The 27261-nt window shown below is 41.1% G+C and overlaps 1 protein-coding gene across 2 annotated transcripts in view; it reads left to right on the top strand.

Annotated features, from left to right (window-relative positions):
* The window catches only part of elmo3 (engulfment and cell motility 3), a 28721-nt gene extending 3657 nt beyond the window's left edge, over positions 1–25064 (top strand). For both annotated transcript variants that reach the window (XM_083974467.1, XM_083974468.1), the window contains 20 exons: positions 2608–2716; positions 7325–7365; positions 7483–7555; positions 9314–9364; positions 9490–9659; positions 10932–11031; positions 11130–11281; positions 11527–11605; positions 12514–12564; positions 12656–12778; positions 13397–13519; positions 13632–13736; positions 13846–13954; positions 14092–14228; positions 20248–20411; positions 21378–21490; positions 21624–21728; positions 22844–22923; positions 23055–23135; positions 24146–25064. In XM_083974467.1, coding sequence (XP_083830593.1) covers positions 2639–2716; positions 7325–7365; positions 7483–7555; positions 9314–9364; positions 9490–9659; positions 10932–11031; positions 11130–11281; positions 11527–11605; positions 12514–12564; positions 12656–12778; positions 13397–13519; positions 13632–13736; positions 13846–13954; positions 14092–14228; positions 20248–20411; positions 21378–21490; positions 21624–21728; positions 22844–22923; positions 23055–23135; positions 24146–24358 — 2148 coding nt within the window. In that variant the 5' untranslated portion in view covers positions 2608–2638 and the 3' untranslated portion in view covers positions 24359–25064. The remainder of the gene's footprint in view (positions 1–2607; positions 2717–7324; positions 7366–7482; positions 7556–9313; positions 9365–9489; positions 9660–10931; positions 11032–11129; positions 11282–11526; positions 11606–12513; positions 12565–12655; positions 12779–13396; positions 13520–13631; positions 13737–13845; positions 13955–14091; positions 14229–20247; positions 20412–21377; positions 21491–21623; positions 21729–22843; positions 22924–23054; positions 23136–24145) is intronic.
* Positions 25065–27261: the final 2197 nt, after the last annotated feature.

Below are 27261 nucleotides of genomic sequence, written 5' to 3'. Positions count from 1 at the left end.
ATGCACGTCACTGATTCACAAAGCTTTGAAGTATTTGTATCATGATGCTGTAGTAGTAGTAGTAGTAGTAGTTTTTTATATTATTTCGTCCATTCAACAGAACATAATATATACATGCATACAATTTAGATTATGTCAAGTTGTGCTGAAAAGGCGTTGGCTGAAGCAGCAGCAGCTTATTTTGCCTTCCCTATTTAAAAGAAAGAAAGTTACATAACAGAGCAAGATAACAAGATAACACAATTTAAACATTGATTTAAAAAATACAAAACCAAACTGAGAGTAAGAAATAAGATTATCTAAGCAAGAGTCTTACATAATTACACAGGTCAATACATTCATTACTCATCAATAGTCAATGCATTTAGTTTTGACTTGTCATAACTTATATAAATTATTATTATATACATTATTATCTTCAATTTTTACTAATACTTGACTTACTTTATCATAATGTTTCATAATCATTGAATACCTTAGTTTTAAACATCTTTTTAATGCTGTGACTCAGTGTAGATGCCTGATTGAGAGGTTTTTCAGGATTTCATTTATTCTCCAACTCACCAGCCTCTTAAACAACAGTTTAGACCAACCAAACAACTAAGCGGAAACAAACTGCAGCATCCAGATATTATAATAGTAAGAAGAAGAAACCACAATTTGACCACACAAACCCACCCGCCCTCCCCTCCCCTCCCCCTCCTCCTTTTTTCAATCTCTGTCAATAATTCGACCCTGAACTAATATCTTTCATTTTCAGTTCATCAGTCTACAGCTCAGACAGCCACTCGATTTAAAACCCACCACCACCACCCGCAGCCAGCCCGAGTCTGCTGCTCGTGAATTTGCTGAGTCATAATCTGCCCCCGAGAAACAAACCTACATTCCCCTCAAATCCCTTTAAGATTAATGTGGCTGCAAACCAACCGCTGTTTGTTGTTTGTTTGGAGGGAAGTTGACCTTTGGCACCGGCTCCAATTTAGCAGAATGTTTTCAGCACCTCAGGGCCTTTTTTTTTTTTTTTCTTGTTTTGTTTTTGTCTTTTTATCCTTTTATACCGTCTCGTCTCATCCATGTAATTTATTATCCAAAGTAACAGTTGTTTGTTGTGTTTACATCATATGTTTCTGTTTTGTTGTTGTGCGTCTGCTTTAATTCCTTTGCTACAAAATAAAGTGTCTGTGTGACCTCAGGAAGGCAGCGGCGGCCTCGGGGCTAAAATTGAGGTGAGAAGAGTGTGTGAAGGCGTGTGGGTTGTTTTGACAGGAGTACCGCTTTGAAACCTGCCATAAACTGTGTGTGAGCCCAGTGAAACTATGCGAGCGAAGATCAGGCCGAGAGGATGGGGTGGTGAGGGGGGGTTATTAATCACGCTGAACACAAGCAGGCACAAGCTCAACTGCTTCTTTTTTCTTTTTTTTCTCTCTCTCGCTCTCTCTTTCATCGCAAGCTCGTGAGTGTACAGAAGAATTCAGATCCAACTGTATTGTTTCCATGTGCTGAGACTGAGCGAGGATGAGGAAGAGATGGGAGGAGGGGGGGTGAGGTGGTGGTGGTGGTGGTGGTGGGGAGGGGGTTGGACGCACAACAACAGCTTCTTCTGTATCCTCTGGGAATGCTGTGTGAAGAAGGCTGCAGACGAAGTGTGTATGTGGAGCCGAGAGACAGAGAGACAGAGAGAGAGAGACAGAGAGAGAGAGGGGGGGGAGTGTGAACAATCCACAGAGTGCGTGTGCAGACAGTTCACTCTTCAGCTTTACTCAATAATGCACCATAAAACGCACACAGTGAAAGAGGAACACAATGTCCTACAACTTCATATTGAAAATGATAGTTGCTCTGGCTGCGTTTATGAGAAACTGCTCCTGGGTTGGGTCGTTTTTTTTTAGTTTTTTTTTACTTTTATCATGTTATGAAATCGCTTATTGATGAGTATTCAGTTTGGCACAGCAGCAGCAGCACAGTTCATGTTTTCCCAAGGACTGATCCACACAGGCATTTGTTTTATTCTGTCATGTTTAGAGTTCAGATTGACATCCCAGCATGAGAAATTCAGTATTTTATGTTGGCAAACCCATCAAATACGGAGTAAAAGTCAGATTTCCTCACTTATCTGTGAGGAAACAGCACAGAAAACCTGTTTTATTTGAGCAGTTCAATGCTTTTATTCTACTTTCCTGAAGGCAACATGAAATAATTTCCTACTTTCTTTTCTTTCTATTCCTTTTATAACTTTTATCATGTTATGAAATCACTTAATGATTATTAGTATATTCAGTTTGGCACAGCAGCACAGCTCATGTTTCCCAAGGACAGATCCACACAGGCATTTGTTTTATTCCTATATGTCATGTTTAGAGTTCAGATTTACGTACATCCCAGCATGAGAAATTCAGTCTTGTATTTTGGTAAACCCATCAAATCTGTGGTTCACTTATCTCTGTGGAAACAGCACAGAAAACTTGTTTAATTTGGGCAGTGAAGTGGTTTTTATTCCACTTTCCTGAAGGCAACATGAAATATTTTCCTATTATTCATGTTCCAGGTGTTGTAGGTACTTAATGATTCACTCTTCACTGACTGTTTCATCTCTTTTATCATCCACAGCTAGAGAGTGGTGGAGTCCAGAGGTGCCAAGATGCCACAGCAGAAGGACATCGTGAAGATCGCCATCCAGATGCCTGGGGCCTACCCCCAGCTCATACAACTGGACCAGGTAACACACACACACACACACACACACAGATATCACTGTTTCACATCCCCCCCCAAAAAACACTTAAACATGGATGAGTACGGTTCGTTAAAGTGGTTGGTAATAATTTATTTCAGCTTTATTTGGAGGAGCGCCGACCGAGACACTTTACAGGGTTTGGTTGAGACCTGACTTAATTATAGAGAGAAACCCGACAGTTCGGCACTGAGAGCTGCACTTGGCAACAAGGAAGCGAGGAAAAACAAACTCCCCCTAACAGGAAGAAACCTCCAGCAAGAACCAGGCTCAGGGTGGGAGGGGCCGCCAGCCTCCACCGATTGGGTTTGAGAAGAGAAAGAGGAGGTGGGGGAGGAGAGAGAGAGAAAGACCATGAGCAGCTCCTGCAGAGTCTTAGTTGTGAGAGTGGAAAAATAGTGAAACTCTGTGTTTTTTATTGGTATAACCCCACTAGTAGATGCATATTGATAAGTAGTAGAAATAATATATTTTCTTAACAATATAACAATATATTGATTGAATTTGAATTTGTATATACGTAAATTGATTGAAAAGTGTATTAGCAACACTTAAGGCCGTGATATACTTGTTGCAAACAACACGAGCGCATCATGGCTGGTTGATGCATCGGCCGCGGTCTATTGCACATCTCAACGTGAGGTGCCGTGAGGTGTGCGCGAGTTGTAATATTGACATGACCGCTAGAGGCACTAGTCTAGTGAATGAACACGTTGACGTGATTGGACCAGAACAGACGGACTCACTGTGGTGACCGCCAGTATTGTGCGTTTGGCTGTGTAGTGCTGCAACAAGAATATGCACAGACCGGCACAGACACGACGCGCTGTGGACGCGTATGTTAGAACAAGCGGCAAGTATATCACCACGGCCCTTACACAGCAATCAATCCACTTGTTTGGTCAATTATAGCAATAACGGATGATAAATGAATGTTATTAAACCAAAGCAGTAAAATAAAATCAACAAAATAAATAAAATTAAAAACAGAATCAATATTTTCACCCATATATTTCCTTTTCAGTCAGTGATGCATGCTTCGTTGACCAGAGATGAGTTCTGATATAATCCTATTAATAACAATAATACTACTACTAACTATGGCTACTTCTACTATAGTTAGATAGAGTTATAAGCATAAAACAGTAAAAAGAGTAAAGCAATAGAACAGTAGCCTCCAAAACCAAACAATAATATGCATTAATAAAATAAACGTACAATTATTGGAAAGCCCTTCTTCAAAAGTGAGTTTTACACTTGCATTTGCACTTGCACTTGCAGATCAAGTACAGACAGATACACACAGAGCAGAAGCACAAACTAATAATAGTTAAACCTAGTATATTAATGTGTCAGTCATAAATACAGACAGTGCGTGTTTTCTCAGACTGCAGCCGGCTGCTGAACGCTGTGACACTGAACCACCATGGGAATGTCTTGCCCTCAGCTCAGCCTTTTTTTCAGGCAGCGCTTCCTCTTCCTGAGCCTCGTTCTCTTCAGACCACAGAGACGAGACGATCTTCTCCACACCAAAAGAGATCGGTCAGATATCCGCGCTTCTGTTCCCTGTGAGTTTAACCGATGTTTTTGGCTCAGGTGTTCTGCGGTGTGAGAAATCGATCTGCAGCAGCGTCACAGGGCCGATTCACACATAAACAAACACACGCAGGGTTTCAACCGTTTACAGCAGGATATAAAGCGTTTTATGTACATACCACATCCCTTAGTTAGTGTCACGTTGCTTCTAGACAAATGCTGCATGATGTGGGTATAAATAGATCTGAGAATCAGACAGTGTTGTCTTATCTCCTCCTCTGTGTCTTAGTTAATCTTTGATCGGTGATCAGATATGCAGCTGCTCCGACTGTAAAGTGACGCTTCATTTGATTACCAGCCTTTGGTACAACTTACACTCATTGATTATTTTGTAGGAGGAGCTTGATTAAATTTAAGAAAAAAAACGAAATCCTTGTCCTGAGAACCAGTGAAACTGTAATAACCACTTATTCACCTCTTCACTCTACACAGACCAACTGACTGTTGAAAGTGATGGATTATATTTAGTCTAAAAGACCTAAACAACAAGAAAATAATATTTATGGCCAAAAAAAACAAAACAAAACAGAAAACGTTTTGTGCGTGGTTGTGGTGTGTGTCACTATCGCCACTTCCTTTCTGGCCTTGTTTGATACAGCTGCTGCAGCACCACATATTTACAATAGCTGAACAGTGCCAAGTCTGGGAACATGATAGAAGAACTGTTACACTAACAGGTCACTTGTTTACATCCTGACGGCCACACTATATAAATACAGTCATTTAAATATTTTGCTTACGATTAAATCTCAACTAATTATTATTATATTGCATAAAGTGACTTGACTCTTCCCTCTTGCTATCAGATTTAGCCAGTTTGCAAGAGCATTTAGCTTAACGAGGCTCCACATGCTACCGTCCTGGCTGCCTAATTAGTTGGGTAAGATAGTGAAATGACAATGTGTGAAAGTAAAATGATATATTTTTGCTTGTGGAACAACAAAAATAAATACATAATATGATGCATGACAATACAAACAGAAGGAGATATGATGCCAGACAAAAAGACAACAACAATATGAGGAAAAAGAGAACAGAACACAAAATGTATATTTAGACTTATTCATTAAGAACAAGAGGAAGAAGAAGAAGGAGACGAAGAGCAAGAAAGAGGATGAGGGTGGGGGTAGGAGAAGAAAATGAATAGACAAATGAATAAATTAAATAAGTAAATAAATAAATGAAACCCTCACTAAATTAAAATGATATCTAATACAACAAATAGAAATAAGATAAATGATTAATTATCATGAGCTTGGTTTAATTTATTTCAGTTATTTCTCATATTATTGACTCAGCTATGTGTGTGTGTGTGTTTATGTATTTATTTATATTCAACACTCAACACTGGGGTTTCCCAAACCCATCCTTTGGTTTTGTGTTGTCAGCTTTAACCAAACTTGATGGTGGGGGAGTTTTCCATGTGTTTCCCAGACACTTTGGGGAAGTTGTGCTTTTTTACGCAAGATGCAAAGGGTGTGTGTGTGTGTGTGTTCAGTTCACAGGCACATACTGCTCATTTTGAAGCTCAACTACCTCTAGAAATATATTTTCCTGACTTGTGTGTTGTAAACAACTGAACATCTGGCTCCGGCCCCGTCGTTCTCCGGCCCCGTCGTTCTCTTCCTTAAGATATTTTTATTGTAGATTACCAACTAATCCTCCTGCCCCCAGAGGAATACCCCTCAGAAACTCCTCGCTGGCCGCGCTGTCTTCATTAAACACATCTGATCAGTCGACCTTCTCGGCCGCCACTAATAACAGACCGTTTACTGGGTCTACCACACAACCCGAAGACATTTTGATTGGTTGACCGCCGGGCTGGCCACTAATGGCAGGATAGCAAAGAGTCAGACATGGAAGTAGTCTGGCTTTTATTTACGTACAAAGAGTGGATCTGGAATTGGGCGATGAGGAGGGGAACATTGTTCGGAAAGTGTTTGGGAGCTCTTGGATTTCCTCTTCTCTCGGCAAACAAGGGGGTTTGCAGCCAGCGAGAATAGCTGTGGTGCCGTGATCCTATAACAGCGTGTTATTACTGAAGCATGTGTTCAGCTTCTCTGACAGAGCAAATACTCCGATGGTGGAGGCTGTGAAGTCCTGCTGTTACGACCCACATGCAGCAGCAGCAGCAGCAGGTGTGTGTTTTTATGATGCGTAAATGCAGTGTTTGCCCTACAATTGCCAAAAAAAAATGAATATGCAAAAAATAAGCGACATATCCATTCATTCAGAAATCAATACCGGTAATCATTTCCGTTTGAGAGAACCTGTTCTGCAACGTGAGTCAACCTGCTTCGTTGCCTTGTAACGATGCGAGTACCACTGAGAGGTTTGTAGCAAGCGCCGGCAAGAAAAAGAAAAAACATCACAGACAACTTTGCCCACAACTCAAAGCAACACACTTGTTTTTTCGTGCACGTCCGACCTGCTTCACCCTCCGGTCTCTGGCTCTGCCTCTCTCTCCTATTGTTTCACACAAAGCTCTGCCCGTTTGAAAGGTGAAGAAGTCCTTGTGTGGAAAGACGTCGCCTCCGAGATGTAGAGTGTGTGTTATAGAAGAGAAACACACATTTCAGGGCCGCTGACTTGTATCATCAGAACAGACATGGCCTGGGATTTTTTCAGCCTCCTTTCATATTTAAGAGTGTGTGTGTGTGTAATGTAAGAGTGATATTCCCAGCTGTCATTCCCACTGTAGGCTGAAAATCACAGGACCTGTCTGTTTAGAAGACAGTGTAAAGCTCGAGCATGTGGGAGCCTCATTTTATATTGAACATAAAATGTGGGGGTATCTGCCATTACACTATCCTATCCTAACCCCCCCAATATACAGTATTAAATTGCAGACTGCTTGCTGCGCCACCTGACCGAATCCGCCTGCGCCAATATCCCGTCTCTTCAGGGTTTTTTCGGTCGAGCCTGAAAAGAATTCAAGTGGAAACACTGAAATGTATTCACCTTCACATCATGTTTGTTATTGTTTGTCATTCACAGAAAAAGCCTCTGTTTGCTGTAATAAAGGAAGTGTGTGATGGGTAAGTTGTTCTGCTCTCTTTCTCTCTCTCTGGTTACGTTGACATCATTCAACTGTATGTGTGTTTGTGTGTGTTTGTGTTGCTTACATCTATGTGTCTTTGTGTGTGTTTGTGTAGCTGGAATCTCCCCGGTCCTGAGAACTACGCCCTGCAGTACGCTGACGGAGTCCAGACATACATCACTGAATCCGTGAGTCGCTTCTGTTCACATGCATCGGTACAAGTATCTGTGTGTGTGTGTGTGGGGTTGTACCAGGGAATCGGCGTGGTGGACTTCTGAGCACATCTTGAAGACATTGAGCAACAAACCTGAGTCAGATGTTTCTAAGTTTAAGACGAGGAGGATGATGTAAATCTCTGTTGCGAGATGTCAAATCACAGCAGTGACTCTGTACTCTGTCAGCTCCGTCTGCTTTGTGTTTGTATTTCCCTCGCAACCAGAAATACGTCGGTGAAGTCGTTTCAGGACTCGCAGCATCGTAAAAAAAAAAACCTTGAAGAGTGAGCATGAGGCTGGAAAATCACACAGGGAGACAGAGGGAGAGAAAAAGAGAAAAGCAGTCAGAGCTGCACTCATCCTCTCGGTGTCAGGTGTCGTCTTTTGAAAGGGGTTTGACGGTGGAATCCCTCCCCCTCCTCTGAGGTGAAGGCAGGACTGTAGAAGTCATTACAACGCCACCGGAGGAATCCTCGAGAGAGGGAGAGAAAGAGAGAGACGCTTTGATTGTGTTGAGTGTTGCTTTTAGCTCTATTAAAGGTGCAGCAGCCTTTGAAGCTGTGAGAGAGGGCAGATGTTTCTACTTCCCCGATGATCGTGTGAGGCAGCCTAATAAGAGAGAGTGAGTGAGATCATTTCCCAGCGTTCAGCAGTAATTTGATTCAGAAACATCCATGTGAAACTCCAAAAGTCCAAGTCCTGCCCAGGTTCAAGGAGCAGAGATCGTGGAACATCCTGGCAGCAGGTTTGAGGACGAGTCTTTACAGTCGTTCCTCGCAGCTGGCTTTCTCATTAAGACAGAAAAAACAAAACAGAAACCCTTCCTCGTTGTGTGAGTCTGCACCAACAGCCTGACATATTTCCTCAAAGTTGGAAATAGCTGAATTTATACAGTAATACCCATAAATAGGAGTGAGAACCACCAGAGGTCCTGTGATACAACATTATCACGGTGTTTAAGGAACAGTGCGATATTAACGTGATTTCTTGCTTTCATATCTTGGTTACTTTGCAACTGCAAATTAGATAAAGCTCTGATAAAGTGTGTTCATCTAACTTCAGTCAGTTTTATTTTTGAGAAATGGGATTGCCACATAGATAGATAAAACAACACAGTCATAAAAAGCACTGAAAACTTCCTTTTATTTGCTGCATTATATTTCATATACTATTTGTGATCTAAGGCCTCTCTCCTACACCCAGTACATATCTTTAGTTGTTTTGTTTTTTTCAGTGCTTTGTTTTATTTTTTATTTTTTTTTAATTAAAAACACAATATATTCCATACTGATTGCACAAATGACCAGTAAAACCCTGGTTTCAGGTCAGTGCTGCACTTAGATGTTGTGATTAGACAGGTGATGATTCATTATCGTACAGGAGGTTGAAGCTTCACTTCTCTTCGTCACTTGTTGTGTGTTGTGTAATAATACGTGCATACATGAGGCTCAGTATAGAAGCTTATCTGTTTATTTCTTGGTAAATCGATCAGGGAGTTTTTGTTCATCACCTAAATTTGTCACCGCAGTTTCATAACAAACTGTATCTTGGTTTGTTCACACCTTTCTGTCGCTGTGTGGGTCTCAGCGCTGATTCATCTTCCTCATGCACCGTCATCACAAACTTAATCGTCAGACCAGAGCATCAAGTGTCACTGTGTAATATTTTTAACAGCTTTTAAATGCTTTGTCCTCTCTCTCTCTGTGTTGTTTGTTTGTTTCTGTGGTGCAGAATCGCCAGGACATTAAGAACGGCTGCATCCTGAGACTGACCAAGGCACCTGTGAGTCTGCACTGCAGCACATAAGCCACATGTCCAGGCTGTGGAGTCTGTGTCATTACAAGCAGCTGAGTCTTTTAAAGAAGAGCAGCGAATGAAATATTTCAGCGTCTCTTCTCTTCTCGCAGGGTCGATGTGCAGAGGACCTGTTCAAGGGCATCCAGAGCTCGGACGCAGGCGTGCGCTGCGATTCGCTGAAGGAGCTGGCGTGCGTTTCCAAAGACAAGACCTTTGCTCAGGAGTTCATCAACAGAGACGGACACCTCTTATTGGTCAAGATAGTAGAAGACTCTAATGAGTTAGTACTCTGTGTGTGTGTGTGTGTGCGTGTGTGTGTGCTTGCATACCTTCCTTATAGGATGGAGGGGGTGCAGATGCTCAGATAGATATCACTGGTGCTGGAGGGTAAAGTGGTTTCTGCACATGTAGCAGCACATCCCACTGAGTTACACATAGAAAAAAACTAAGGCGTGTATGATACAGGGCTGCAACTAACAATTATTTTCATTATCGATTAATTTGTTGATTATTTAAACGATTAATCGATTAGTTGTTTGGTCAATAAAATGTTAAAAAATGTTGAAACATGTCAATCAGTGTTTCCCAAACCACAAGATGACGTCCTCAAATGTCAGGTTTTGTCCACAAACCAAAGAGGTACTCAGTTTATTGTCATAAAGGAACAAAGAAACCAGAAATATTCACATTTAAAGCAGCACTAAGTAACTTTTCAACCTTCATAAAATATTTTCATAACTTTTGTGATGATACATCGACTTACAACAAGTTGAATGACACCTCTGTCATGGCCTGAGGGGGTCTGTATCTCTTTCTCTGGCACTAAGCAGCTTTGAGGAGCATGGTAGGAACCCTTTACTTTCACTTTCACTTTTGCGAGTCACAACAAGGAGGGAACAGGCAAAACGGCACTTTAGCAATGGATTATGTTTGTGTTTTCACTTTGAAATGATCCACTGGAAACAGAAACTTAGTTTTGATGTCTTCTGTTAATTTTAATGCAGGATATTTACAGGGCTTCACGCTAGTGTTCATGGGAAATGGAGTCTTCCTTCAGGCAAAACACTACCGCTTTGGTCCACAGGCGCCGCCAAACTCAACCAAAACTGAAAGTTCTTTAGTACTGCTTTAAGAAGCTGAAATCAGAGAATTTTGACTTTTTTTTCTTAAAAACCTATACCCAAACCGATTATTCGATCATCAAAATAGTTGGCGATTAATTTAATAATCGATTATTGTGCGATTAATTGATTAATTGTTGCAGCTCTAGTATGATATACTGTATTATGTAACACCACAAATATGAGACTACACTGAGGGGAAAGACTCAACGTCTCCTCCTGTTTGTTCCTTATTATTTCTTCCTCAGTTAAAGCCTATTTGTTGATTTAATGTGGGCCATTCCCAGGGTAATAGATTACACACTAATAAGCTTTACAGTAACACAGTCAGCTCAATCCTTAGTATAAATGTTGATACTTTAAGCCAGGGCTTGAATTATTGGAATCAGTCCATCTGATTGTGTGTGTGTGTGTGTGTGTGTGTTATTCAGGAGCAACGTGATCATGACACACACACTGACGGGCTTCATGGAGCTGATGGATCATGGGATAGTTTCATGGGAGAACCTGTCGTCTGTCTTCATCAAGAAGGTGTTGTATCTGACTTTATGTTTTCTTTATTTCATTTTCCTTTTTTTGTTTTTACTTGACCATAGCTGCGGCTTGTCTCTTTTTCTCTCTTCTTTCAGATTTCCAGTTTTGTCAACGCCAAGCCGACCGATGCGTCGATACAGCAGGTGTCCTTGGACATCCTGGAGAACATGGTGCTGAGCAGCTACAGCCTCTTCCTGCAGGTCAAACAGGAAGTCACCATGGAGCGGCTCATCGCTCACCTCCAGGTGTAAGTAAAGTACCAGACAGATGTGATGTGAACTCTCTGTGAAATACCATTTCAGACGTGACACGGCAGCGTTCGCACCTCTGCGAGCGGCGAGGCGGCAGACCGATGAGTAGCACCATTGTCTCTGTAACAGGAAGTAGTGAAATATGCTTTTTGTTATCTTTTCTTCCGCCCCTTGTTCACACAGCTGTCGAATATTAAAATGCGAGCTTCTCTCACGTCCTTCTCGCTTGATTTTCTCTCAGGACAAACCAGCAGATCCAGACCAAAGCCATGGCGCTGCTCATGGCGCTGCTGCAGACGGCAGGAGACTCTGACAGACAGGTGCTGCTGCTGCTGCTGCTGCTGCTCACTCTCACTTTGTTCCTCTTCATTTTGTGGCTGTAACTGGCCAGACTCACACGCATGCATGCAGCCAAATAGGTCTTTCAGTCTGCCTCTGGTAGACGGTGTTGGCCTGCGGCTGTAAACCTGAATCCACAGTGTGTGCGTGCGTGTGTGTTTCAGTTTCAGTTTTCTTAACTCTTTACTATGAGACGTTTGTGTGCTGGTGGGAAGAAGCCATGACACCCTGAGCTGGGAATGGCATGCATGTGACTGGGGGTAAAGGGTGTTTATTTGCACCAGTCGAGGGCGGGGATGGGGATGGGGAGGGGTTGAGGGGGCATTATTGTTGACAGGAGTCAGAGTCCTGCAGGCATCACTTCTACGAGACAGCTGGAAATGATCCATCCGTCTCATTGTGTGTGGTCATATCAGCTTCTCTGCAGACAGTCGAGGCTTTCTCTCCCTGCGTTCAGTTCCTGCTCCTCTCTTATTGTACGGAAACAGTCGCTTCATTCAGCCCTTCATCTCTTTTCTCTCTGTCTCTCATTGTTACTCTCTCTGCCTCTCTCTTTCTCACACACACACACACTCATATACACACACACTTCCTTTTTTTTTTTTTTTACAGTAAATCAACAAACCCACCCTTCTTATCAGTGCGACCAACCCAACAGCTAATGCACCCTGAACAAAATGAGCCTGACTCAGAGACATGCATGTAGCAGCAAGTGATCGTTTCGTCACAGAGGTCAAAGTCCCACACACCCCGGCCCCGCTCACTCGGCCCCCGCTGCTCCGTTACTGACACTATACTGCCACCACATGAGGGAAACCTGTCATTGCACCTTGGTAACACCTCGTTCCTCCTTGCTCTCTCTCTCTCTCTCTCTCTCTCTTTTTTTCAGGAAATGTTTGCATTCCTAAATAAGAAGAATCTGCGCCAGTACATTTATAAGGTAAATTATCTTCTTCATTATATTAGTTTTCAGTATCTTGTTTGTGATATACCAAAAGAAAACCTATTTGGCGTGAATATATCTGTTGCAGAACATCATCCACAGTTCTGGTTCAGTCCAGGACGAGATGGCCCACTACCTCTATGTCCTACAGTCGGTAACTTTGAATCACCTGGAGCCTCGTATGAGGACGCCTCTGGACTGTTACAACCAGGTGAGGCGTAACATGACGTGATCAAGCACTGAGCATTTCCCCTCACCTCCTGTTCGACCTGTAAAGAACATTTCATACACAACAACACACAAAATGTTTTATAGCATAATAGGGTTTAAAAGATAATACAAGATACAGATTTATAAATTGATTTACATTTTTATTAGTGTTTACAATCATACAAAACATAACCATTGTTCAAAAAACAATATCTCCTTCCCCCTCTTACTTCTCCAACTGAGCCCTGCCTCCTGTTATAGTACCATATTTGCAATCAGAGTTATTTTCTGACTGATTACATATACATGTAGATGAAGTCAAGTGTGATTAAAAAGAAAAGGGCAAAGAATAGAGACAGGCTTCAAAAAATGAATGAATAAAAGTAATATAAAGGATAAAATGAATAGAACTGATAAATAAAATTAAAAAAAGTTAGAACTAAGAATAACAAATGTATAGATGAACAAGAATAAATAGTTTGGGGTCATTTACAAAACTGTCTATTCTTCCTATATAAATATAAACTAATTTACACTCCTCCACTCTCTGTGAATGATTAAAGTATTAAAAGACTCTGCGAAGTTAACGTCCAATCCTTTATCTCCGTATCGACTCCAGGAGCAGAGAGACATCCTCCACGGTTTGCGTCAGGCGGCGTTTGAGACGGAGAGTGAGAACAGTCTGAGTCACGAGAGGCGACGCTCGCTCTGCGCTAAAGAGTTCAAGAAGCTGGGTTTCTCTGTGAGTGTCTGCCGCCATGCCGCCAACCACAGCTTCACGTCCGTCGTCATATTAACCTCGGTGATATTGATCATATTGTATTTACGTTGGTGTCGACTCTCATCCTTTTCAGAACAACAGTAACCCCGGTCAGGACTTGGTGCGGACGCCTCCTGGTCTTTTAGCGCTGGACACCATGTTTTATTTTGCCACGCGCTATCCCGATGCCTACAGCAGGGTGAGTTTGATTAATCTCAGTATAAATCAGTCCTTTTTTGTCCTTTTTTAAATATTTTTTTGCATCATTATAGAGGATTGCTGAGTTTCTAATTGTCTCCCACCCCCAGTTTGTTCTGGAGAACAGCAGCAGGGAGGACAAACACGAGTGTCCGTTTGCCAGGAGCAGCATACAGCTCACACTCATCCTGTGTGAGATCCTTCGTATTGGAGAGCCACGTGAGTTCACCTCCAACCTGCTGCAGCCAAAACATTTTCTACAACTTCTAGAGAGACCATCATCATGTTTCTTTTTCTTTTTCTTTTTTTTCTTTGCATTTGTGCTCCATCTTCTCCATCACTTCTTGATCTGGTAGCCTCGGAGACGGGGTCCGACTACCACCCCATCTTCTTCAGTCAGGACCGGCTCATGGAGGAGCTTTTCTGCGTCTGCATTCAGCTGCTCAACAAGACCTGGAAGGAGATGAGAGCCACGCAGGAGGACTTTGACAAGGTACAGTAGTCCAGCATGGCATGTTCACTCCTGGGATCCACAGAAAGAGCTGTAACTTGTACCACACAAGTCATGTTTCCATCAGCCTGTTTAGATGCGCATCTAGAAGTATTGCATCGGAAAATTATGATGGAAATGCCGTAAAATCCCCTGATTCGCACAAACTAAAACACGCTCGCTAAAGCCGGGTTTTGGTTGATTTGAAATTGATGGAAACAGTCATGTTCGTTTCACCCCAACTGCTTCCGGTGTTTGCGGTTCAGACAACAACATGGCGGACAACATAAGATTTGTGTGGACGGAGGACGAAATAGTAACTTTTTTAACATTAATAAAGGTGAAAAGGGCGGTAAAGCATTTACAGCGTTTTCACCAAAGTCCGTACTTTTAATGGAAACACACAGGATTTGAATTTCTTTTAATGCGCATTTCCCCGTGATTCGAATCACTTTTGTATGGAAACATGGTTACAGAAACAAGAGTGTTACATTTTTCACATTTATTTGAAGATCAAATCCCTAATTTTTTTTTTATTAAAACAAATCTATAAATACAAGTAATGAATAATGTAATGACAGGAATTAATTAAAACTGGTATAAACAGAAATTAAATATCAAGAATATAGCGTTCAAGAATCTAAAATGACCAAGAGGAACTAAAAAATGATCTTTTTAGCTTTGTTGTGAGTCCACGAGAGCGTTGCCAGTCATCAGTTCTGGTCTGGTAAGACTCACATAGATGTAATATATGACTTCTTTACATGAAGGGCCTTGTAAATACACAAATGTTTATGCAAATCATGGCTCTGTGGAGAGAGAGAGAGGACCATTCAACATTTCCATACAGGATGTTGTGATGTGAACCCAACAGCAGAAAAGAGCTGGAACATCTCATGTCTTCTCAAGGACTTAGCTGGAAGAATAGTGTTTTTAATAGCAGATTCAATCACCTTGTCCACAATTTTCAAATTAAAAATTGGCATTTCAAAGTGATCCTGTAAGCAAATGCGTCCATTTGACCAAGCTCATTTCTATGAATACACTGTTTTTCACGCCAGTTTACAAGCCAGTTGTTTGTGTGTGATGGACTTCTGTGAGGATGTGAGTTTTCCCACACAGATGTTTAAGATTATCGTTTTGCTGACGGAGGTTTTTTCACTCCCTGTGATCTCTGCTGCTCCGACAAACAGCTGCTGAATCGCTGGCGTCACACAGCACTCGGTGGTTTAAAGACACGGTGCCACAGGGTGTTTCAGATCGAAGGCTACTGTGGCCAGGAGGACGAGTGTGTGTTTCATGATGCAAATCCTGCAAACAAAACAAAACAAGACAAAACAACTCCTGTGACATGGCAACACTGCACGCCCCACATGTGGCAGACACAGACCCAACCACAGTTATACTCCAACAACACATGGTGGGAATAATGTTGTCGTGCATCGTGTATAACAGAGCCGCAACAGTTCTGAGTCAAACTTGTCTTTTTATGCATCCTTGCAGGTGTTTCAGTATTTCCTAAGATGAATGAAGCCCACTATGTTTTATATTTAATGACCTAAAGCAAATCTTGTTCAAATCAATTAAAAACAACTGACATAATGCATTGAGTGGTCGGTAAAACATGGACCAAAAGGTGGCTTATTGTGCTGACCCTTTGTACATCAAGATATGCATTTAAAAGATGAAGATAAAGAGCAAAAAAACAAAACAAAACCGGGCAGAATTAATATTATGTCTTATATTTGCAAAACAAAAAAGAAGACTAAGAACAGACAAGCTTGACTTCCCAGTTCTCCAGTCTGTCATGATATTGTCCTATAATTGTCGATATATGTTAATGAATTTAAAAGCAAGTAAACTGGTGTAACCTGAGCCTGCTTTAACTCACTGACAGATCAGTTTAAATCCTCAAGTCTTTGAAAACGACATTTTATGGTGGATTTGTTTGACTCTCTGTGGGTTTATTCTTATGCAAACGATCCCCAACCTGCCTCCACAGACGGCTTTCAGAAACACACAGTGACCTTACAACCACAATGTTAAGCACTAATACTATAATAAAAGGTTTGGCTGAGTCTTGAGCAGCGGGGTCTTCTTGTCTTGTCTGGGAGAAATATTGAGAATCCACCCACCCTGAAAGAAAAGGCGGGGGGTCGAGCTTTTGTTTCGTTGAGTCGCATTTAAACATCACACGCCGCCGTCCGTCCGACCATCCGTCCGTCATCAACAGAGCCGCTCCTCCTGTCAGTCATAAAACTCAGCGACCTTTTGACCTGTGTCCCGAGCGCCAGGGCAGCAGACCGGGGCCTTTTGTTTTTGCCCACCCGACCCCCAACCCCGCCTACCCAGGCTGCTTTGGGGCAAGGACAAAAGGGCATTAGGTGGACAAAGAGAAGCGTGGTGGGCGGCAGAAACAGAGGGAGAAGGAAACGGGGAAAACAAAGCGCCCGGGGCATCAGCAGTAATTACACAACAACAGAGGGGAACGTAAAACCTCTGGAAACAATATGAAAGGCAGAGAATGAGAGGAGGGCCGGACCGCAGGAGGGAGAGAGAGATGTGATGTCGCAAAATTTAGCTTTCGTAACTCGGAAAACAACTAATCAGACGAATTTGCGCCGAATTGTGTGTGAGAAACTGCTCCTTAGTTTAGTTTATTTGTCATATACATTAAAAAGTATGGTATACAGTCAATGCAATGAACTGTAATCTGCCCTGGCTTTCTCTCTCAGCGCTAAAAAATAAAAACTAATAACAACAGTAACAGCATATGATAAAGAACAATGACAAAATAAAACAGTGGCAATATACAATAAAAAAGCACCAATAAATAAATATATCAATCAGTCAATCAATAGTCCACAGCCTTCACAAGCATTCACATCATTTAAAAGCTCCTTAAAAACACATCTTCCCTCCGTCCAGTCAGGTGAAGATACAGTATATACGTATTTAGCAGCAGACATGCACATGCTGCTGCAGGGAGACAGCTGCCAGTCAATTGCTCCTATTGGCCGGTTGAGCTAAATGGCAGAGGGGCTGGACAGGACAGGGGGTGTGTATGTGTGTGTGTCTTTGTGCGTCTGTGTGTGTGCATGTGTGTGTGGGAATATCAGGGTGTCTGTTTACAAAACACCCACAGGCCTGCACCTCTCCTGTCATGTAGGTGATCTCTGCCTCTCTCTCTCTCTCTCTTCCTCACTTTCACCGCTCGTCACATTTCTCTGATTGTTGAGGACGGACGATATTTGAAATTATTTTTTTTGCAAATTAGTCACCACTGAAGGATTAAAAAAATGGAGGTAAGATTATGTGTTTTTTTTCTTTAAAATGTTTATTCTTGGGTGTTAAGTAGTTTGTTGTACAGTAGTGACTAAGCGGTGGATAATATAATATCAAATGTTTCAGGTTGTTGGAGAGTTTTTCTCAACAGAGGTGAAACAAATCAGTGGCTGTTTGGAAACTCGTGTGTGTTGTGAAATTTGCTGGACACTGAGGTTATTTTGGCTCGTGGGGCTGAAAGCAGGTGTTGACGATGTGAAACTCTAGAGTCGCTTGTTTTGTGCGGCAGCTTGCTCACACAATATATCACACAATGACTGTCTGGATTTCACTGTCTGCGTCTCTGCCAGTGCCACATGGATAAGACTCTGTGGTTAAGAGTTTTAGTCACTTTTAAAAACTCCACTCCTCGATTATAACAAGCCTTTGTCTTCGGCTCTTATCGGATTGCAGCAGGACTTGAAATCTCCATGTTTGGTTTTGTAATGTGTGTGTAAGATTCCTGTGTATTTGTTTTTGTATAAAAGCACTTAGAGGAAACTGGACAGACTTTATCGAACGGTTCAAATTACACATTAGTCAGTGATTGCTCACAGTTAAAATGGGTGTGAACAGGAATGATCTAGGTCAGCAGAGAGCGTGTGTGTGTGTGGACAAATAGTCCTGCAGTTTGGTGTGTGCTGTCCTGTGGTGCTATAGATTTTTATATAGATTCCCCCCCCTACCTTTTTTTTTTGTTGCCACACAGGCCGGCGTGTGCATACTGAAGGGAGCTATAGGCGAGGATTGCACAGTTTGACCAACTGCCCCTGAGCTGCTGATCCACAGCGGCTGGGGTCACCCCCCCTGTCTCTGTGCGTGAGCCTCAGTTTAACAAGTCATGCAGAAAACACACCACACACACAAATCACACGGGTGTAGCGAACGCTGACTCAGAGCTACTGCTGCAGGAACTTGTTTACTGATTAGTTTTTTTTTAATTAGATTTGTTTTTTAATCAGAAGTTAAGGACGAAGGAGCACAGGATTATTGAACACAGTGTGGAAACTGTGTGGATGTGGCTGTTGTTGAACCTGAATCTGATCATACAGTAGAAATAGGCGGGAAATATATGAATGGATCGGAGCCAGTGGGTGTGGCTTAAGACGGAGGGATGAATGAATGAATGAATGAATGAAGGTCTGGAGGAGAGGAAGTGAGCTGCGTTTATTTTCCATCTATCAGACTTGTGTGTGTGTGTGTGTGTGTGTGTGTAACATGTTCGTACCTAATGAACAGCAGAAACCTGCTCTTGTTGGTTTTAAAGGTCAAAGCTGATGGTTGGGAATAAGACAATAAACATAGAAGAGAAGTGCACCAGACATTTCCTGTATTTTTTGTGATTAACATTTTTTATTTTCATTATTTAACAATAGAAATCCAAAAAACAACTCACCCTCCAAAAATATAAATGGATGCTGGATCCTCAAACCAAAATCCATATAGAAAATGTACAAACAGTACACAACGCACTCCAAATTCAAATATTTTATAATGACACCATTATTTAACAGTAACAATAATAGCAGTAAACCCCCCCAACAAACAGACAAACCCCTCCCAAACCACCAACATCCATGCTGATCACTTACTGGTTACAACATCGACCACTGTGCTCCTTCATGTACAGCTACTACAGCTACGCTAACTGCATCAATGAAGACAACCAAACCCACAAAAACCTTTTATTTATTATTTTATTAAGTAATGTTTTTATTTATTTATCTACTTATTTATACTCTGCAGAAAAAAGTATTATTATAATATTTGTTCAGTTTTTTATATTTTTTATTATTTCTTTATTGTAACTAATACTGATATATGGCCTGTCATTCATGTATTATATGAAGTCATACATCAGGAAATGTTCTGTAAAGTAATAAAAATGTTTAAATAAAAAGTTCTAAAAACAAAAACAAAACAAACAATACACAAAAGTTGTAATTTGTAATTTATTTATTTAGAAGTCAGGACAATGCACATTAATAAAACATGTACCGTAGTACGTGCAAATGTGCCAGATTGTAGCCCGTGGGCTAATTTCCATCTGGAGTCCTCTAGGCAGGTTGGTGTTACAATACAATACAATACAAAAGGTTAGTATACATTTTAAGTAGAAAATAGCATAGACACATACAATATTACAACACATTACTAGTACTAATATATGTTAGGACAGGTCAGTACATTAGAGACAGACAGATCAGTACATTAGAAGCATGCAGTTAGGACATTAAAGGTGATTACATGTTTGGTTGGCTCTAAGCCATACCTTCAGGTGGCTCTTAAAAGTAGTCAAGGTTGGGCATTCCTTTATGGGTAAGGGTAGTGTGTTCCAGATTGCAGTTCCTTTCGTTGACAAAATAGGCGTAGTTGTGTTGTCTTGACATTATTTGTTCTTGTCTTGGTCACAACTTTGACCTCGCTGTGAAGTTCAGCTCAACTTCTGTAAACTTGATCATGTAGCTTCCCTCTTGGCCGTGGGAACAGGAAACAACCGCTGACCTTTTAGCCCCGATCTCACAGCCTTCGTCCCAGAATGATGATGATGATGATGAAGATGAAGATCATGGCTTGTTGTCAAGAGCTTTCAGTTTGAGTCGACACTCACTCGACCCCATACAGCGTTAAACTGTATGGCTGACCAGTGTGTGTGTGTGTGTGTAACCGTCTCTGCTGATGTGCGTCCCGTGTTCAGGTGATGCAGGTGGTGAGGGAGCAGATCACCCGGACGCTGTCCAGCAAGCCGACCTCGCTGGAGCTCTTCAAGAACAAAGTCAACGCTCTCAACTACAGCGAGATCCTCAAACTGCGGCAGACGGAGCGGCTGCACCAGGAGGAGACTCTAGCTCCGCCCGTACTGTGAGTTACTGGATGTCTGTGGACTTGATAACACTAAACTAGTCCATGTGCATCTATCTCCTCGTTGCCTTGTTTAAGGGCAGAAAAGTCAATCTTGCGGATTTATAATCGCTAATCACATGACTCAGGAAATCACTTCCTCTTTTGTGTGGAAATACTTTTCAAGCATGTCACAATTATAGATTTTCTTGGTACAATTATTGCTAGAGAAATAATCACGGTATCAAGGATTATTATGTGTGAATTCATTTCACAACACGATGAATGTGTAAAATCAAATCTAGTCAAAATATAATTACATCACTGAATATGAACACAAAATATTTAAACTATCTATAAATATAGAACCAATTATTAATCCTCAATATTCATGTCATTAATTGTCATCTATACCAAATGTTTAAGTTTGTTTTAATCCTTCTTTTATTGCAAATGACACACTAACATTTAAATTCCTACCAATGCAATGTTACGTGAAGTAAACTGACATTAACGTAATTTAACGAATGAAAAAGCGAGTTGTGCTGATCTGCCGATATGGTTCTGACAATTGGAAAGTGACGGTATTTAAGAATCTTTACAATTAATTAATTAATTATTGTGGCGTTTAATACTGGGATTAATTGTGAAAACAAGTACCGTATTGTGACATCCCTAACTGAAAGTGACGCAAGACAGTTTCCATAGCTCAACGGGATCAGCTGCTCTAATTTTCCAGATAGTTTCCACCCCTATGGAAGGTCGGCGGCCATGTTGTTTGTTATGCAACAGTTTGTCTCCAAACACCAGAGAGTAACAGAGTGCTGCTGTTAATAAGGGCGTCCCATCGTGAAAATAATGGCAAAAAACTGTGATTTATTTAATCTTTTTGTAGCTTATCTGCCGTAGTTTGCAACTATATCCACAAATTAAAATGTAATGTGGGAAAGCATTTTGCTAAGTGTGTGTGTTTGTGTGTGTTTCCAGTGAACTGAAAGAGCGGCTGAAGCCAGAGCTGCTGGAGTTGATCCGCCAGCAGAGACTCAACAGGCTGTGTCAGGGGACGATGTTCAGGAAGATCAGCAGCCGGCGCAGACAGGGTGAGGGGCAACAACACACACACGCACGCACGCACGCACGCACACACACACACACACACACACACAGAGTAAAGACAGTAAGCTGCTGCGTCTTCTTTTCATCTTCATGACCTGACGTTTTCTTTTCTCTCAGATAAACTGTGGTATTGCCGCCTGTCGCCCAATCACAAGATGCTGCACTACGGTGACGTGGAGGAAGACATGGACAATCCACCAATAGAAACACTGCAAGAAAAGAGTGAGTTGAAGCTGGACTGAGGCTGTGTGGTGTTGTACACACATGTAAAAGATTCAAATTAGGGGTGTGTGTGATCTAACAATCTTAGTCTGGCACTGGGCTGCACAATTAATCACAATGTAATCAAAAGCTGTCTTGTTTTTTGATAAAGGGGGGGAAAACATATATTTATTGTTTTTTCATGTGGACCCAACAAAAAATGATCAGTTTTGTATTTTTTTCAGTAAAAACAGTATATATATATATTCTTTTGTCTAGAGCATTCAGGTAATACAAACAGCATGTAAAACCAGAATTTCAATGACATAAGCAAATAGGTGAACATGAAAGAAGTGGAGAAGACATTACTTAAAAAAACAAAAAAAACATCTAATTTCATTACACAGTATTTACTTTTCAGATAAATAGTGTTAAAGGGATAGTTCAACATTTTGGCAAATTGGCCCATTGCCATCATCCCTATAGTTTTAGGAGTAGGAAATGTTTTAGAGGTAAATTCATGCAAAACCGCTGATGCGCGTTCCTGTCAGGGGGCAGTTTTTCAGCAGCAGTCTCTGCATTTCCCTCTAAAACAACTCTGTCTGGTAACGCTCTGTTATTATCTCATAGCGTGGTGAATGTGCAGGTCACAACTTGTCCACCAGAGCGTTTTGGAGTTGTTGGATTGTGTATTTGATGAGTTTGATGAGGGAAACCAAGAAATCCCATTAGCCTCCGTAGCGTAGCTCTGAGCAGCTCGCGGCTCTGCTCTGCCGTTCTAAAAATAGCTTGCACCGACAATTAAAGGTAACGAACCTACTGCTATGACTATAGGGATTATGGCAATGGGCCAATGTGCCAAAATGTTGAACTATTCCTTTAATGAAATATCTAAATCTAATTGAGATGTTGGTTGTGAAACAATTTGTAAACAAAATAAACTGTATTTTCAATCCACTAGTGGGAAAATCATGGGGAAAAAAGATTTTAGGGGATTTTACCAATTCAGAATGTCTTTCACCCACCCTTTATTCATTTAAACGACATAAACTTATGTCTGATTGACGTATTTAAATGATGTGTACTTGATTTCCTGTGTGTAACATTCTGCTTTCATCTCCATCCACCTCCTTCAGTTCCAGTAGCGGATATCAAAGGCCTGCTCACAGGGAAAGACTGCCCCCACATGAAAGAGAACAAAGGCAAACAGAACAAGGTCAGTAGCTCTCCTCCTTTGTCTCCTCTCCTCCTTCGTCGTATTATTGATCCGCTCTCGTCCCGTCGGTGGATGTCACGAACTCAGAAGCCTCACTGACTGTGTTTGAATGTGTCTCTCCCTCGCTGCAGGAGGTGCTTGACCTGGCGTTCACCATCACGTACGACGTAGAAGAGTACAGCCTGAACTTCATCGCGCCCTCCAGAACTGACGTGAGTCTGGATCTGAACTTACCTACGTTGACCGTGTTTCCATCCACACGTTTTTATTCGTATTAAACAATATCGACTTAAAAATGGCTTATGGGAACAGTACAATTCGATTAAATAACATGGATCTCGATAAAAAGTTAATACGAATATGATCTCATTGGATTTTCTTTGATCGATACAAAGTTTATGTGACAAATGCTGATGGAAACAGTTCTTTGCCGGATAAATGTGAGTCAATTTACCAACTTAACTTGGCCGGCGCGCGTATGGCTCAGTGGTTTCCAGGCAACGACTCCAGCAGCTCGTCACACTGGGCCTTGTGCACAGCCCGACCTCGGATAACCGGTTAAAGAGGAAGGATGTCCGTCTTTTTTTTCCGATTTAGCACAAAAATCAATGGAAACTGCTTAAAGGGATAGTTCAACATTTTTGGCAAATTGGCCCATTGCCATAATCACTATAGTCTTAGCAGTAGGTTTGTTACCTTTAATTGTCGCTGCAAGCTAATCAAATCAAATACACAATCCAACAACTCCAAAACGCTCTGGTGGACAAGTTGTGACCTGCACATTCACCACACTATGAGATAATAACAGAACGTTACGAGACGGAGTTGTTTTAGAGGTAAATGCAGAGACTGCTTGCCGGAAAACTGCCCCAGACAGGAACGTGCATCAGCGGTTTTGCATGAATTAACCTGGAAAACAACTCCTACTCCTAAAACTATAGGGATTATGGCAGTGGGCTAGTTTGCCAAAATGTTGAACTAGCCCTTTAAATTGCAAGAAAACGATTCGATACAGCAATATGATCGCAAAACAGCACATCGCGCACGGCTTTTTAGTAGATTTAAAGCTCTTAGATGGAAACGCACCTGAACCAGCGTTATATGCATTAATGGTTTTATCAAACTTCAGATAATTTGATCGACAAGTGGATGGAAACAAATTTTACCTAATGCCCAGTTTGAATGTACACATCTCCTTCACCGTCTTCTCCTCCTCCGTCAGTTCTGCCTGTGGACGGACGGACTCAGCGTCCTCCTCGGCCGGGAGATGAGCAGCGAGTCCATGCGCAGCGAGCTGGAGATCCTCCTCTCCATGGAGATCAAGCTCCGCCTCCTCGACCTGGAGAACGTCACCATCCCCGACGCCGCGCCGGTCGTCCCCAAACCTCCGAGCAACTACAACTTCTGCTACGACTTCAGCCAAACCGAGCAGTAGAGTGTGTGTGTGTGTGTGTATGTATGTGTGTGTGTGGATGTGTAAATATATGTGTGTGTGTCTGTATGAATGTGTGTGTGTTTGTGTGTGGTGAGATTTGATCCGTGCTTCCGTGCACTTATTAACAGATTTATAACCCTGACGTTAGATTTTATTTTCTCCCGTGGCCTCGATCTCCACATCCAAGTGAAAACTGAGTCTCTTTTTAAAACTACAGTGGCGGTCGTGTCGTGGGTTTGAATCGCTACCAAACGGCTCCGAGCCGGACTCATGCTGCAGATTATCACTCCCTGACGATTTCCTGTTCTCAAGTCAGTCGATGCTCCTCTTCCTCCTCCTTTTCCTCTTCCTCGGCTGGATGGAAACATCAACAAACTCCAAACACAACAGAGACTTGGAAAAATAAGATTCCTGAAGTTTTAAAAAGAACAAAAAAATACATTGCCACTCAAGTTAATGGTACTTTAAAGGGATAGTTCAACATTTTGGCAAATTGGCCCATTGCCATAATCGCTATAGTCATAGCAGTAGGTTCGTTACCTTTATTTGTCAGTGCAAGCTATTTTTAGAACGGCGGAGCAGAGCCGTGAGCTGCTCAGAGCTACGCTACGGAGGCTCATGGGATTTCTTGGTTTCCCTCATCAAACTCATCAAATACACAATCCAACAACTCCAAAATGCTCTCGTGGACAAGTTGTGACCTGCACATTCACCACGCTATGAGATAATAACAGAACGTTACGAGAAGGAGTTGTTTTAGAGGTAAATGCAGAGACTGCTTGCTGAAGAACTGCCCCCGACGGGAACGCGCATCAGCGATTTTGCATGAATTTATGAGTTTGACGAGGGAAACCAAGAAATCCCATTAGCCTCCATAGCGTAGCTTAGCTTGCACCAACAAATAAAGGTAACAAACCTACTGCTAAGACTATAGCGATTATGGCAATGGACCAATTTGCCAAAATGTTGAACTATCCCTTTAAAAAAAGATGTTTTGTTTTGTTTTGTAATCAGTTTTTATATTTCTAAATATATCTAAAACTGTGTATGATACATGGAGTTATTCCCGTGTGCGAGGCTGCTTATTACTGATGGACGCTGTAGACGCTTTGATCTGGTCGTGCTCATTTCTCTACATTCTTGTATTTCATTTCATTTTTTTATTTTTATTTGTTTAATTAATGGGCATTAACTAGATCACAGCGCTTTCTCAAGACGTGGTACATTCTCCTTTATTTTCAACATGTGACATATTAAGACTGTGCTACAGTATGTTTTCAATGGTACTGGCCTGTGATGATGATTACTGTAGAGCAGAGACGCTCTGACTTGTCGTTTTATCTGCATTAGGTACCGACCTGACTTCTTTTGTTATTGTGGTGGTAAAAAAAAAAAGAAAAAAAAGGCAACTGTTCATTTTTCCACAATCAGCAGTTTGAAAATTAGAAAAACTTGTGACGTGAAGTTTTACACTCGACCAACAACAATCATCCCTGTGAGACACAGCGAGCGATCGATGATCTTTAAGTTTGTTCGTTTTTTTTTTACCTGAACTGCATTGAACCATGATTTAACTCTAAAACTTCATGTTTTATATATAAGGTAATTGTTTTAATTGATAAAAGTGGCACAGAAACTGACACAGATCAACAGAATATTAGTGTGTTTGAGTGTTTCCTGCCTTTTCCTCTTTTTTTTTTCTTTTGGCAGGTAAGGGCGGGTTTTTACATTTCAGCACGGTCACGACTTTCCTCTGCAGTGCATTCCTGACACGCCACCCTCTGCCATGATGATGTTCACACTGCTGAATCATGAGCTTCGGGTGATTTCACATGAATAAAACGTTTGATTCATACTGAGGAAAAGAAAAAAAAAACAAATGTGTGTCTCTCTTCTTTTTTAGCACAGTTTCCAAACTTTGGTTTATTTATAAAATCAACATGTTTTACACCCGATTCTTTTGTCTTGACAGTCTATAAGTCTCCCTCTGTGACAAATTACACTTTCCACAAAGTACATTAGAATATAAAGGGATATTATTTCTTTAATAAGACTATAGTGCATGAGCAAGACCAAAAGAGAGAAGAGATGGTCCCTTAGATGAATTCAAGTCAGTTCAATGCTACAGTTTGATCCGTTATCTGTTTGGTTTTAAAAATTAATTATCAAGAAAAACAAAAAATCCAGCAAGTTTTAGCATTAAAATAAAAGTTTTACGTCATTTTTAACACAAAACTAAGCAACGAAAAGTCATGTAAAAACAATAAAATCTGTCAATTTAAGCCACAAGAGTTCAAAAATCTTAAAATTATTATTTACATTTTCATATATATTATTATATATATAAAGAATCAACTTTCACCTCAACAACACCACTGCTAATGGGACAACAATTATTCTGTGTTCTGCAGTTTAACTAAGGTTAAAGCACCTTGTCACTAAAAGGCAATTAATATAACGAACATAATCTCTCAAGTACGAGAAAACAATTCATATTCTCATTATTGATTAGACCGAGTGAGAATATTTCTTACTCTGGTTGGTTCAGTTTTGGGGGATTTCTCTTCTTGGCGTTGTTGAAATGCAGATGACACATTGTGGTGATGCACCACATAAACTGAACATAAATATTATAATTATTAATGATATTGATGAAATTAGTTGTTAATGTGGGTGTGTTTCAGTCGTGTTTGAGGTTTAAAACAAACAAAAAAGATAAATCGCAATATCTTACCAAGATTATTGGTCTTTATTTCTAGTCAAAATGTAATTTCTAGTCAAAACAAATCTCATGATACTTAAAATAGGACTCAACACATACAAATTAGCTTGTTTTTAGACTTTTTCTACTTCTTTCAAGCATATTTCACTTGAATTAAGTAGAAAAATCTGATAGTGGAGCA

This window comes from Trachurus trachurus, assembly GCF_905171665.1.
Source record: "Trachurus trachurus genome assembly, chromosome: 6".
Classification (NCBI taxonomy): domain Eukaryota; kingdom Metazoa; phylum Chordata; class Actinopteri; order Carangiformes; family Carangidae; genus Trachurus; species Trachurus trachurus.
This window is presented reverse-complemented; position numbering and strand designations above follow the sequence as displayed.